Below are 13,021 nucleotides of genomic sequence, written 5' to 3' on the forward strand. Positions count from 1 at the left end.
AAACTTGTTTTACATTTGCACTGTAACAAATAAGTTGACACTTCAAAAATTAATGGATGTTTATTTGCAGATGGACAGAACAGTAGTACACAAACCTAAGCAACCAATTAAGCACGTAAAGTTCTAAATTCATTTATAATTCAATAAAGCGTCATTAGCTATAAATGCGAGTGTGAAGTGGTACTGAAACATGATCCTCAAAATATTCTCTAATAGGGTTTGAAACACACAATTTAAAATACTCTTGGCTTAGCACAGAGTTCCCCCTCCTGTGCATTTTACCAGTAGGCACGTGGTGTCATGATTCTTCTCAGAAAAACCCAGAGGGGTTCTGGTACCTCTGGTAGGGAACCGTTGCTCCAGCCTGATCAGTCAATAAAACATCCTGAGTTCTGTTAGTCTCCTAAGTAGTGTGTAGTCGTCTTGACAGAGCTGCATAACTGACAAGGCTAAACTTGGACAGAGCCCTAAATCTAGCTATTACATAACTAACATAGTTCAAATCAACCTGTCCAACTGTACATAATAAAAGCTGGTATTGGCGTGCACCCATGTGAGCCTGGAACACAGTATATATATTTACATTTTAGTTATTTAGCAGACGCTCTTCCAGAACGATTAACAGCAGCAATTAGGGGTACAGCAGTACTCCCCCAGAGTCAGTCTTGAGGCTGGACTGTAACGCCCTCCTGCTTGATATCGTCTTGCTTGGCCTCGTCTGGATTGGTCAGAGCTAAGGAACATAAGACATCAAGAGGACGTTGGTTAGTACCTGGTCAGTATGTACCAGATCAGTCTACCTGGTTATTGTGTATCAAGTCAGTCTGTACCTGGTTAGTGTGTACCAGGTCAGTATATATCAGATAGAGAATATGATTCTCTATCTGAACAGGGATGGTCTGTCTCACCTACAGCAGAATGATTCTGTCTGAACAGGGATGGTCTGTCTCACCTACAGCAGAATGATTATCTGAACAGGGATGGTCTGTCTCACCTACAGCAGAATGATTCTGTCTGAACAGGGATGGTCTGTCTCACCTACAGCAGAATTAATCTCTATCTGAACAGGGATGGTCTGTCTCACCTACAGCAGAATGATTATCTGAACAGGGATGGTCTGTCTCACCTACAGCAGGATTCTCTATCTGAACAGGGATGGTCTGTCTCACATACAGCAGAATGATTATCTGAACAGGGATGGTCTGTCTCACCTACAGCAGGATTCTCTATCTGAACAGGGATGGTCTGTCTCACCTACAGCAGAATGAATCTCTATCTGAACAGGGATGGTCTGTCTCACCTACAGCAGAATGATTCTTTACCTGAACAGGGATGGTCTGTCTCACATACAGCAGAATGATTCTCTGTCTGAACAGGGATGGTCTGTCTCACCTACAGCAGAATGATTCTGTCTGAACAGGGATGGTCTGTCTCACCTACAGCAGAATGATTCTCTGTCTGAACAGGGATGGTCTGTGTCACCTACAGCAGAATGATTCTTTACCTGAACAGGGATGGTCTGTCTCACATACAGCAGAATGATTCTCTGTCTGAACAGGGATGGTCTGTCTCACCTACAGCAGAATGATTCTGTCTGAACAGGGATGGTCTGTCTCACCTACAGCAGAATGATTCTCTGTCTGAACAGGGATGGTCTGTCTCACCTACAGCAGAATGATTCTGTCTGAACAGGGATGGTCTGTCTCACCTACAGCAGAATGATTCTTTACCTGAACAGGGATGGTCTGTCTCACATACAGCAGAATGATTCTCTGTCTGAACAGGGATGGTCTGTCTCACCTACAGCAGAATGATTCTCTGTCTGAACAGGGATGGTCTGTCTCACCTACAGCAGAATGATTCTTTACCTGAACAGGGATGGTCTGTCTCACATACAGCAGAATGATTCTCTATCTGAACAGGGATGGTCTGTCTCACATACAGCAGAATGATTCTCTGTATGAACAGGGATGGTCTGTCTCACCTACAGCAGAATGATTCTGTCTGAACAGGGATGGTCTGTCTCACCTACAGCAGAATGATTCTCTGTCTGAACAGGGATGGTCTGTCTCACCTACAGCAGAATGATTCTTTACCTGAACAGGGATGGTCTGTCTCACATACAGCAGAATGATTCTCTGTCTGAACAGGGATGGTCTGTCTCACCTACAGAATGGTCCACTATCTGAACAGGGATTGTCTGTCCATCCTCCAGCACTATGTGGTGGGTCCCCAAACTCCCGTCCTCTAGAGATGACACGCTGACCAACTGGCCGTCCCCAAGCGATGACACGCTGACCACATGTCCCATGCTGAGGAGTGCTGATGGGTCAGCCAGGGTCATAGCTTCCCCCAGAGTGGGGCTGACGACGAGGGGCCCAGGGGGAGAGGGGCTGGCCAGGTCCATCGACTCTAGAGTAGTGGTAGGACACTCCGCTCCTTCAGATGAACACAGGCCTGGTTGTAGCTGGATGCCCTGTACACGAAACAGCTGTTATTCATTGGATGACTTGCGGAAATGGATGAGTGGCTGGATGACTGTCTGGATGATATGGATGACAGACTGGCTGGCTGATATGGATGACAGACTGGCTGGCTGATATGGATGAGTGGCTGGATGACTGTCTGGATGATATGGATGACAGACTGGCAGGCTGATATGGATGACTGACTGGCTGGCTGAAATGGATAAGTGGCTGGATGACTGGCTGATATGGATGAATGGCTGGCTGATATGACAGACCATATCATCAAGGAATAGTACCATAACAGAACCATTTAAATTCCACTTTAATCACAGGGGTAACAACAGATACTTGTCAGTCAACATATAAGACAATCAAGAACAGCTTGGGACCGTGTTGCCTACCTGTAACTGGGCAAAGATCTTGGGCTGCAGTGAGGTGAGAGAGCTGAAGAGGTGTACAGGCACAGGTGATAACATCTCACTTCCTTCCAACACTCTCTGGAGGCTACCTGCAGGACAGAAACAGAGTGAGACGTTGAGTAACAACAATCTTCATAATACTGACACGTCGTAGTAACAGTGTTGTAACACCCTAGTAACTGTTTTACTGAGTAGTAACAGAGTACATTTTGGGACAACGTTGGGACAGTGTCACCTTCAGCAGAAGCAGGGGTGAGGGTCAGAGTCACTGTCTCAGCCATCATGGGGTCCCCTCCTACGACACTCCACTGGGAAGAGGATGGCAGATCAGACATCACACAGCAATATCACTGTGACTTGTGTTGACGATACCACCAGTACAGAAAGGTAGGCTCTGTTCACAATGCATCTCTGCTCAATAGAATATGTTAGCATGTTTACATGAGCATCAGTTATAACCCCATTCTGCTGCAAGGTCTTCTGGGCCTCGTGGATGTGGTTCTTGATGTCATTGACGGTAGGAAAGTAACAGAGATTATGTCTCTCAGGGACCTCTTCTGATGTAAACATCTCTCGCTCCACAAAGCGCCTGGCAGAATCGGAAAAGAAGATTGGCAACTTGAATACTGGTGACCACGCCAACACACCAGAAATATAATATATGTTCTCCATCCCCTGACCAAACCCTACCCTTAACCTCAATTACCTAGCCCTAATCCATGAGGTGTAAACCAAAAATCAACTGCAATGCTAACGCTAACCTCAGTTGTATGTTTCCAACTGAAGCTAACTCCTAATCTGTAAACAACCCTACTCCTAGTTGGGACCAGTTTCGTTATATCTGTGGGGACATTGGGTGTATATACTGCATCTGGATCAAACCCGGCCGTGAAGTCCTCCTCACCTCAGCTGTTTGCGGACTTGGTACACCTGGTTATGACCCTGCTCCACCAGCTCTCTAATCTTGTCGGCCACCCGGGGGTGGAGACGAGAGGACATGTTGCCTCCATCTTCTCCAACACCTCCATCTCCTTCATCGACACATCCCTTTTCCTCCTCCTCCTCCTCCATCTCCTCTTGTTTCACAGCCTCATCCATGAGAGGTAAGAGGTCTGGAGGTGGTGTCAGGAGAGCAGTGTTGATGTCATGGTAGAGATGAGCCTTCTGGGTAGGAAGCTGCATGTAATACCTGCGGGTGGAGTCAACAGTAAGCAAATCAAACAATCACAATGATTACTCCAAAAAATTCATTATTTTTTGCAGATTTGCATAGTGTGCATAAAGGACATTTTCAATAACTACGTGAAAAATATAAACGAAACAGCATTGCTATTTAAATTATATTTTACATAAGGTAAATTATATAATAGGGTGGAGCTCATTGAGAAATGATTAGAGATGAAGTATTTCAATTGTAGAGAACATATCTAAAATTAAAATAAACATATTTTCATGAAATTATTGTTGTTAATGTGCTTCTGCTCATTAGCTTTGGAAAGGGATTGTGTTATAAATCTAAATACTATACTCCCCCAGTAATATACAAGGGATACTTTTTGCTTAATTGAGGAAATACTATTCTGTGTTGCAGAGAATGTACTGTACGAAGTACTCAGGAGAGTGTGTAAAGTCAAAAATATAATGTGAAATCATGGGGTACTGTGTGCTATATCAAGCTAAACTATATCTTCTAGCCCCTCTTTAATGCACAATGCAACACATTGTAATATACTGTACATAGAATACATGTTCATTTAAACTGTTTTAGAGAATGATTATTTGAGGGGCAGGACATACGCTGGTATTAGGGAAGGATATTAAGACAGTATTGTGAGATATTGTTAAGAAAATAAATTTAACGAGAGACTGTTGTACAGGGAGGACGTTTTTGCAATACATTAAAAACTTTGTAGCATGCCTACCTCAGGACTCCGCCCACATCCCACAAGGTCTTCCTCAGGTTGAAGAAGGCTTTCTCCTGCTCCTGACGAACAACCTTCTTGTCTACTTTAGGGTCAGTTGGCACACGATACTGAGGAAACTTACGCACCTTCTTTATGTAGATCCTGAAGAACATGAACCCATGTTAGCAGTCATCATTTCATACACAGCTCAGATAATCTCACTGTGAAATGACCACTCCTTGCATATTATTTGTCAGCATTAGTTGATAATACGAGTGTGTGTGTGTGTTTGTGTGTGTGTGTGTGTGTGTGTGTGTGTGTGTCTATACCTTGCAGGACACGTAGCTTTGTAGTCAATATTGTGAGCGATGGTTTGCTCAGCAGTCTTCTTGGGCTGAAGGCCTTTCCTCCTTGGGCCAAACTCACACTCCATCACTATGGCCCTACTGCCTTCAGAGACAGACAAACAGGTACACTCCATCACTATGGCCCTACTGCCTTCAGAGACAGACAGACAGGTACACTCCATCACTATGGCCCTACTGCCTTCAGAGACAGACAGACAGGTACACTCCATCACTATGGCCCTACTGCCTTCAGAGACAGACAGACAGACAGGTACACTCCATCACTATGGCCCTACTGCCTTCAGATACAGACAGACAGGTACACTCTATCACTATGGCCCTACTTCCTTCAGAGACAGACAGACAGGTACACTCCATCACTATGGCCCTACTGCCTTCAGATACAGACAGACAGGTACACTCCATCACTATGGCCCTACTGCCTTCAGAGACAGACAGACAGGTACACTCCATCACTATGGCCCTACTGCCTTCAGAGACAGACAGACAGGTACACTCCATCACTATGGCCCTACTGCCTTCAGAGACAGACAGACAGGTACACTCCATCATTATCGCCCTACTTCCTTCAGACAGACATGTACAGAATACACATGGAATGCGACATGGAACATGGTTTTAACGGTCAATTTCAAACTTGAGAAAGCAGGACCTCAGTCAGCTTACATTAAGAAGCGTTATAAGCCTTAGCTAGCTATGGGTACCAGCCTACAACAACACAGAACCACAATATAAATGACCCTTTACTACTGCACATCCATGACATGGGAAGTTAAGGGCCTCCACTGTAACGTACTGTAGTCTGTCAGTGTAGATGTAAACAGAAGACCATGAAGGATACTGAGAACCATCTTAATTAGAAGTTAATGATGCATATGAATTCTCCACTTACGGGTCATTTCTTTGTTAAACGTACGTTGCCAAGCCCTAGTTTGTAACGTCCCCGTCAGACAAAAGAACCTCTAAGCAATGTAACGTCCACGTCAGACAAAATAACCTCTAATCAATGTAACGTCCACGTCAGACAAAATAACCTCTAATCAATGTAACGTCCACGTCAGACAAAAGAACCTCTAAGCAATGTAACGTCCACGTCAGACAAAATAACCTCTAATCAATGTAACGTCCACGTCAGACAAAAGAACCTCTAAGCAATGTAACGTCCCCGTCAGACTAAATAACCTCTAAGCAATGTAACGTCCCCATCAGACAAAAGAACCTCTAAGCAATGTAACATCCACGTCAGACAAAAGAACCTCTAAGCAATGTAACATCCACGTCAGACAAAATAACCTCTAAGCAATGTAACATCCACATCAGACAAAATAACGTCTAAGCAATGTAACGTCCATGTCAGACAAAATAACGTCTAAGCAATGTAACGTCCATGTCAGACAAAATAACGTCTAAGCAATGTAACGTCCATGTCAGACAAAATAACGTCTAAGCAATGTAACATCCACATCAGACAAAATAACGTCTAAGCAATGTAACGTCCATGTCAGACAAAATAACGTCTAAGCAATGTAACGTCCACGTCAGACAAAAGAACCTCTAAGCAATGTAACGTCCATGTCAGACAAAAGAACCTCTAGCGTTACCCAAAGAGTTGCTGAATAAGCTGTACCCTCTACCTCCTTCAGCATCTCTAACTCCATGCAATTCAGCCTCTCCACCCTCTACCTCTTCAGACACTCTAGTCTTCTCCCTTCACCCTCTCCACCCTATTCAGCCTCCACCCCACCAAATTCAGCCTATTCACTTTCTACCTTCTTCAGCCTCTAGACTCCATTCATCCTCTCCATCCTCCACCCACTTCATTCCTTAATTGGTGTACTCTTGAGTTTACCTGATTCCACATTGAGAATAAACAAAAGATCACAGACATTTTACTCATTTCAATGTTGGTTAACGGAAGTTGACTGAGGTTCTGCTTTTTGAAAGTTCCATATGACACGTGATTGTTTTGACCGTTAAAACCATTTATCATGCACTACTATGAACCAAGGACCATTTATAATGCACTACTATGGACCAAGGACCATTTATCATGCACTACTATGAACCAAGGACCATTTATCATGCACTACTATGAACCAAGGACCATTTATCATGCACTACTATGAACCAAGGACCATTTATAATGCACTACTATGGACCAAGGACCATTTATCATGCACTACTATGAACCAAGGACCATTTATAATGCACTACTATGAACCAAGGACCATTTATCATGCACTACTATGAACCAAGGACCATTTATCATGCACTACTATGAACCAAGGACCATTTATAATGCACTACTATGAACCAAGGACCATTTATAATGCACTACTATGGACCAAGGACCATTTATCATGCACTACTATGAACCAAGGACCATTTATAATGCACTACTATGGACCAAGGACCATTTATCATGCACTACTATGAACCAAGGACCATTTATAATGCACTACTATGGACCAAGGACCATTTATAATGCACTACTATGGACCAAGGACCATTTATCATGTACTACTATGGACCAAGGACCATTTATCATGCTCTGCTATGGACCAGAGACCTTTTATCATGCACTATTATGGACCAAGGACCATTTATAATGCACTAATTTGGACCAGGGACCATTTATCGTGCATTTTGGACCAGGGACCATTTACCATGCACTTTGGACCAGGGACCAAAAGGGGACATATGGCTGTATTTAGGAAACAGGGAGAGATTTGGGACAGCCCTGTCGTTTAAATACCAGCGTTCACAAAAGGTATCCCATCATAGGGCACGTATTGGGACTTCCACATGAGGCGCGTGGCAGGCTTAGCAGGGGAGGGCGACTGGCGTGTCCCAAAGACACTGTTGGTCTGTTGTTTGTGGAGCCACAGGATGGTCTCCAGCTCGGTGTCCGTGTTACAGTAGCCTCGGTAGGAGTCCCCTATCTTCTGCTCAGAGGGACGAACACACAACCAGGACATTAAAGTTGACAACTGTCCTGTGGCTTTTCTCCTTTAGGTTGGTGCAGTCAGTAATAATGACAACTGTCTTGTGTGCAGTCAGTAATAATGACAACTGTCTTGTGTACAGTCAGTAATGATGACAACTGTCTTGTGTACAGTCAGTAATAATGACAACTGTCTTGTGTGCAGTCAGTAATAATGACAACTGTCTTGTGTGCAGTCAGTTATAATGACAACTGTCTTGTGTACAGTCAGTAATAATGACAACTGTCTTGTGTGCAGTCAGTTATAATGACAACTGTCTTGTGTGCAGTCAGTTATAATGACAACTGTCTTGTGTGCAGTCAGTAATAATGACAACTGTCTTGTGTGCAGTCAGTTATAATGACAACTGTCTTGTGTACAGTCAGTAATAATGACAACTGTCTTGTGTACAATCAGAAATGTCTAAGGTGCCTCTGAAACAAGGCTCGGCGAACGTACCTCAGCGTTGCGAAGCCTCAGGGCCCAGTTGGGGGCGTTGGATGGGAGGGGTTTCAAGGGTGACGTAAAGCAGTCCTGACAACTAACACAGGACAATACCATTGATGAAGGAGAACAAGGAGTTGCAGGAGGATTAGGCAGTGATGTCTGACCCTACCTCTGTGTCTGGGTTTTAGCATCCGATGTTACTGCAGTCAAATCATCTGACACAGTGGTCAAGGTGTTGTCCTGAAGCTCCTCCTCCTGGTCATCACCCCCGGTCTTCTCCCCAGAGGAACCTGAACACACCAGACAATTTTTTATTATTTATACATATTAGACCTCATTCTCCACCTGGCTTTACAGATGTCGCATTCCTGAGCTTCTCTGTCGGCCTGCATGAGCTGTACTAGTAGGTGTACATTTAAAGCCAAGTTATTCAAAACGTCCCCACAAGACACTATACTGCCACTAGCAGAGCTCATATTTTCTGTCCACCCATGTCAATATCAAAGCACCAGGCTATTACACACATTTTAATGAGAATAAAGGTGTGTATTTTAAACTGTGAACAATTGTGCTGGTAATAGTATGAACAGTTTTTCAATATTGAGAAAAGGTGAATGTGAAAATATATATATGTATTTCATAAATATATTTTGGGGTATTAGGAAGGAGAAGCCAGGGAGAAAGGGGAAAGGAACAGACCGCCAAGTTGAGCTTCAAACACGTCACACAGCCAAGGGAATGTGTGTTCAAATGAAAGTTATTTTATTAAAGTGATGATATTCAAATGTTATCACAGCAAACAATGTAATTTAACAGACTTAACATTTTTATCCAAAACTCAGCAGGCTGTTAGCATGGTAACAGATTGGTTTTGTGTAAAAGGGGCCGTGGTGTCTGATACCTGAGGACTCCATGATATCCAGTAGCTGACCTCTAGGGAGCAGAACATGAGAACCTCCTAGTTGGGTGGACGGGATAACAAACATCTCCCCGTTGTCTGACTGACCACTTACTATAACCTGGAGGACGCAAAGAACATAAACAGAAATGTATTCACAGTCTAGGGTCTCTGTCCTTACCATGTGTTCACAGTCTAGGGTCCCTGTCCTTACCATGTGTTCACAGTCTAGGGTCTCTATCCTTACCATGTGTTCACAGTCTAGGGTCTCTATCCTTACCATGTGTTCACAGTCTAGGGTCTCTATCCTTACCATGTGTTCACAGTCTAGGGTCTCTATCCTTACCATGTGTTCACAGTCTAGGGTCCCTGTCCTTACCATGTGTTTACAGTCTAGGGTCTCTATCCTTACCATGTGTTCACAGTCTAGGGTCTCTGTCCTTACCATGTGTTCACAGTCTAGGGTCCCTGTCCTTACCATGTGTTCACAGTCTAGGGTCTCTATCCTTACCATGTGTTCACAGTCTAGGGTCCCTGTCCTTACCATGTGTTCACAGTCTAGGGTCTCTATCCTTACCATGTGTTCACAGTCTAGGGTCCCTGTCCTTACCATGTGTTTACAGTCTAGGGTCTCTATCCTTACCATGTGTTCACAGTCTAGGGTCCCTGTCCTTACCATGTGTTTACAGTCTAGGGTCCCTGTCCTTACCATGTGTTTACAGTCTAGGGTCTCTGTCCTTACCATGTGTTCACAGTCTAGGGTCCCTGTCCTTACCATGTGTTCACAGTCTAGGGTCTCTATCCTTACCATGTGTTCACAGTCTAGGGTCCCTGTCCTTACCATGTGTTTACAGTCTAGGGTCTCTATCCTTACCATGTGTTTAAGGTGTAGGGTCCCTGTCCTTACCATGTGTTTACAGTGTAGGGTCCCTGTCCTTACCATGTGTTTACAGTCTAGGGTCTCTGTCCTTACCATGTGTTTACAGTCTAGGGTCTCTATCCTTACCATGTGTTCATAGTGTAGACTCTGTCCATTCTGGTCCAGGATTAGGAATTCCTCCGTCTGTCTCTGGGTCTGTGACAGTGTCTGTGTGTCTGTCAGTGTGTGTGTCTCTGTCTGTGACAGCGTCTGTTGCTCTGTCTGTGACAACCTGTTTGATTCTGTCAGTGTTTGTGACTGAGTTTCTATCTGTGACTGTGTCTGTGTGTCTGTCAGTGTGTGTGTCTCTGTCTGTGACAGCATCTGTGTCTCTGTCTGTGACAGCGCCTGTTGCTCTGTCTGTGACAACCTGTTTGATTCTGTCAGTGTCTGTGACTGAGTTTCTATCTGTGACTGTGTCTGTGGCAGAGTCTCCTCTGAGGACTGTGGCTTGGCCTTGATGTACTCAGGTGTTGATCCATAAGGCTCCTGAAATAGAGTACATCATGTTTTCAGTATAAGACATGACCAAGATAGCATAAGATTCTCCCTGCACATGTACACATATTGAGAACTTAAAGGAAGCACAGACAGATACTGTTCACTAATATGGGCTCTGTCATCCTGCATTGAATGATACCGGGGCTGGGTTTTCTCCCCTTCATGGAGGGCAGGAGCAGTAACATAAAACATGAACACATTGGTGGTATGGTGTTAATTACACATTGGTGGTATGGTGTTAATTACACATTGGTGGTATGGTGTTAATTACACATTGGTGGTATGGTTTTAATTACACATTGGTGGTATGGTGTTAATTACACATTGGTGGTATGGTGTTAATTACACATTGGTGGTATGGTGTTAATTACACATTGGTGGTATGGTTTTAATTACACATTGGTGGTATGGTGTTAATTACACATTGGTGGTATGGTGTTAATTACACATTGGTGGTATGGTGTTAATTACACATTGGTGGTATGGTGTTAATTACACATTGGTGGTATGGTGTTAATTACACATTGGTGGTATGGTGTTAATTACACATTGGTGGTATGGTGTTAATTACACATTGGTGGTATGGTGTTAATTACACATTGGTGGTATGGTTTTAATTACACATTGGTGGTATGGTGTTAATTACACATTGGTGGTATGGTGTTAATTACACATTGGTGGTATGGTTTTAATTACACATTGGTGGTATGGTGTTAATTACACATTGGTGGTATGGTGTTAATTACACATTGGTGGTATGGTGTTAATTACACATTGGTGGTATGGTGTTAATTACACATTGGTGGTATGGTGTTAATTACACATTTAGATTTTTTTTTAGAAATTATGAAAACATGATACAAAAAATAACTTAGACCTGAATCACAAATCAAAGTTGATCTATGGTTTAACTTTATTATAAAAGAAGGCCCACCTGTAGTGTTTTAGTGATATCAGGGTCATTGGGGAGGAGTTTGGCCTCCTCTTCCGTGGTCATAAGGCCTCCTGGCGTGGACTCCTCAGCGTCTTCCTGGCTAGTTAAGGTTCTCTCCTGCTCCTCCATCTCTCCAAACTGACCCACTATACGGAAGGCTCTGCCTTTCTTGTGTTATCTACTCACGTTTTTAATGTATGTCCAACTATGTGTTTTTGTTTCACTCGCAAATAAATCCATCACCTAGCAACACAAACCCATTTCTGAATGAGCTACTATTGGGTGCGAGTGTCATCGATTACAGCCATGTCATTGCAAATCTATTCATGGTCCTTTCAAAATGGTCACATATTGCTGGTACTAATCTGCAATAGTTAGCAAATCTAACAGTAACGTCAGATGGTAGTTTAAAGGATTTTTGAGTGGTTCAATATTGGGGAAGTGTGACTTGTATACTAGGGAAGCAGGTTTGCGGTTTACTGTTATTTTTGGCTAGAAAACGAGGACATAACTTCCCTGCTACGACAACAAAGCATCGTTCCTGATCTACTCAAAAAACGTTTCTTGAAACGCCATGTTGGATTGAAATGTCTGTTTAGCAAGCTAGCTAACTTTAGCGTGTTCGCTAGCTAATAAAGGGGGAGAGTATCCAGTTCAGTAAAACATACTCATGTTTCGGATAGCCTCCACCTTCTCGTAGCGCTGTCTATTCTGACTGCAGATACTGCGTTGAGGGTATGGGGGACAAGGATTGGAAATTCAAAACGAGACTACTCAACCTCGTCTTCGCCCGGACTTCTGCTCGCCTCGTTCTCGAACAAAAACGCTTTTTATTTATTTTGGTCGGGTAAAAAATATTTTTGACCCTCGGCAGACACGGTTGAAGCCCTAACTCCTACACCGCAGTTTACCACAGAGGGTCGCAATATTCCAGTATTTTCTCAGAACTGTGTCTAGAACCACCATGAATTCAAAAGGTCCTACAAATGAATTGGGAAGGAGCCAAATTATTTTACATGTTCAGTCATTTTTGACACTTTGTGTGATGGTGAAAATAGGATTTGCAGTCTCCAGTTCCCATGCCCCCCCCTTTCCCATAGGCCTTCTTTCTCCAGTCGCATGTTTGTCTGTGTGCAGTGAAAACAGTATCAGCCTCCTCTGTTGTAAGGAAAACAGGAA

At 43.5% G+C, this 13,021-nt stretch overlaps 1 protein-coding gene across 1 annotated transcript; it reads right to left on the bottom strand.

Annotated features, from left to right (window-relative positions):
* Positions 1–45: 45 nt before the first annotated feature.
* carf (calcium responsive transcription factor) lies at positions 46–12,648 on the bottom strand. Its single transcript, XM_029116031.2, has 14 exons — positions 11,843–12,648; positions 10,495–10,896; positions 9,492–9,609; positions 8,760–8,880; positions 8,603–8,684; positions 7,915–8,104; positions 5,121–5,241; positions 4,810–4,953; positions 3,792–4,076; positions 3,329–3,476; positions 3,123–3,195; positions 2,870–2,976; positions 2,167–2,476; positions 46–733 (listed from the first exon to the last, which is right to left on the bottom strand). Exons 1-14 carry the CDS (start codon positions 11,969–11,971, stop codon positions 660–662), a joined length of 2,304 nt encoding a protein of 767 aa, XP_028971864.1. The 5' UTR covers positions 11,972–12,648; the 3' UTR covers positions 46–659.
* Positions 12,649–13,021: the final 373 nt, after the last annotated feature.

The sequence above is a fragment of the Esox lucius genome, chromosome 20, assembly GCF_011004845.1.
Source record: "Esox lucius isolate fEsoLuc1 chromosome 20, fEsoLuc1.pri, whole genome shotgun sequence".
Taxonomy (NCBI): Eukaryota; Metazoa; Chordata; class Actinopteri; order Esociformes; family Esocidae; genus Esox; species Esox lucius.

What these genes read in the sequence shown, in the direction of transcription:
- carf (XM_029116031.2), bottom strand. Translation starts at nt 11,971, where the DNA reads ATGGAGGAGCAGGAGAGAACCTTAACTAGCCAGGAAGACGCTGAGGAG. An exon ending in TGAGGCTTCGCAACGCTGAG is followed by an intron (nt 8,105 to 8,602) that starts GTACGTTCGCCG and finishes CCCTCTGAGCAG; the next exon opens with AAGATAGGGGACTCCTACCG. An exon ending in CAAGTCCGCAAACAGCTGAG is followed by an intron (nt 3,477 to 3,791) that starts GTGAGGAGGACT and finishes CGATTCTGCCAG; the next exon opens with GCGCTTTGTGGAGCGAGAGA.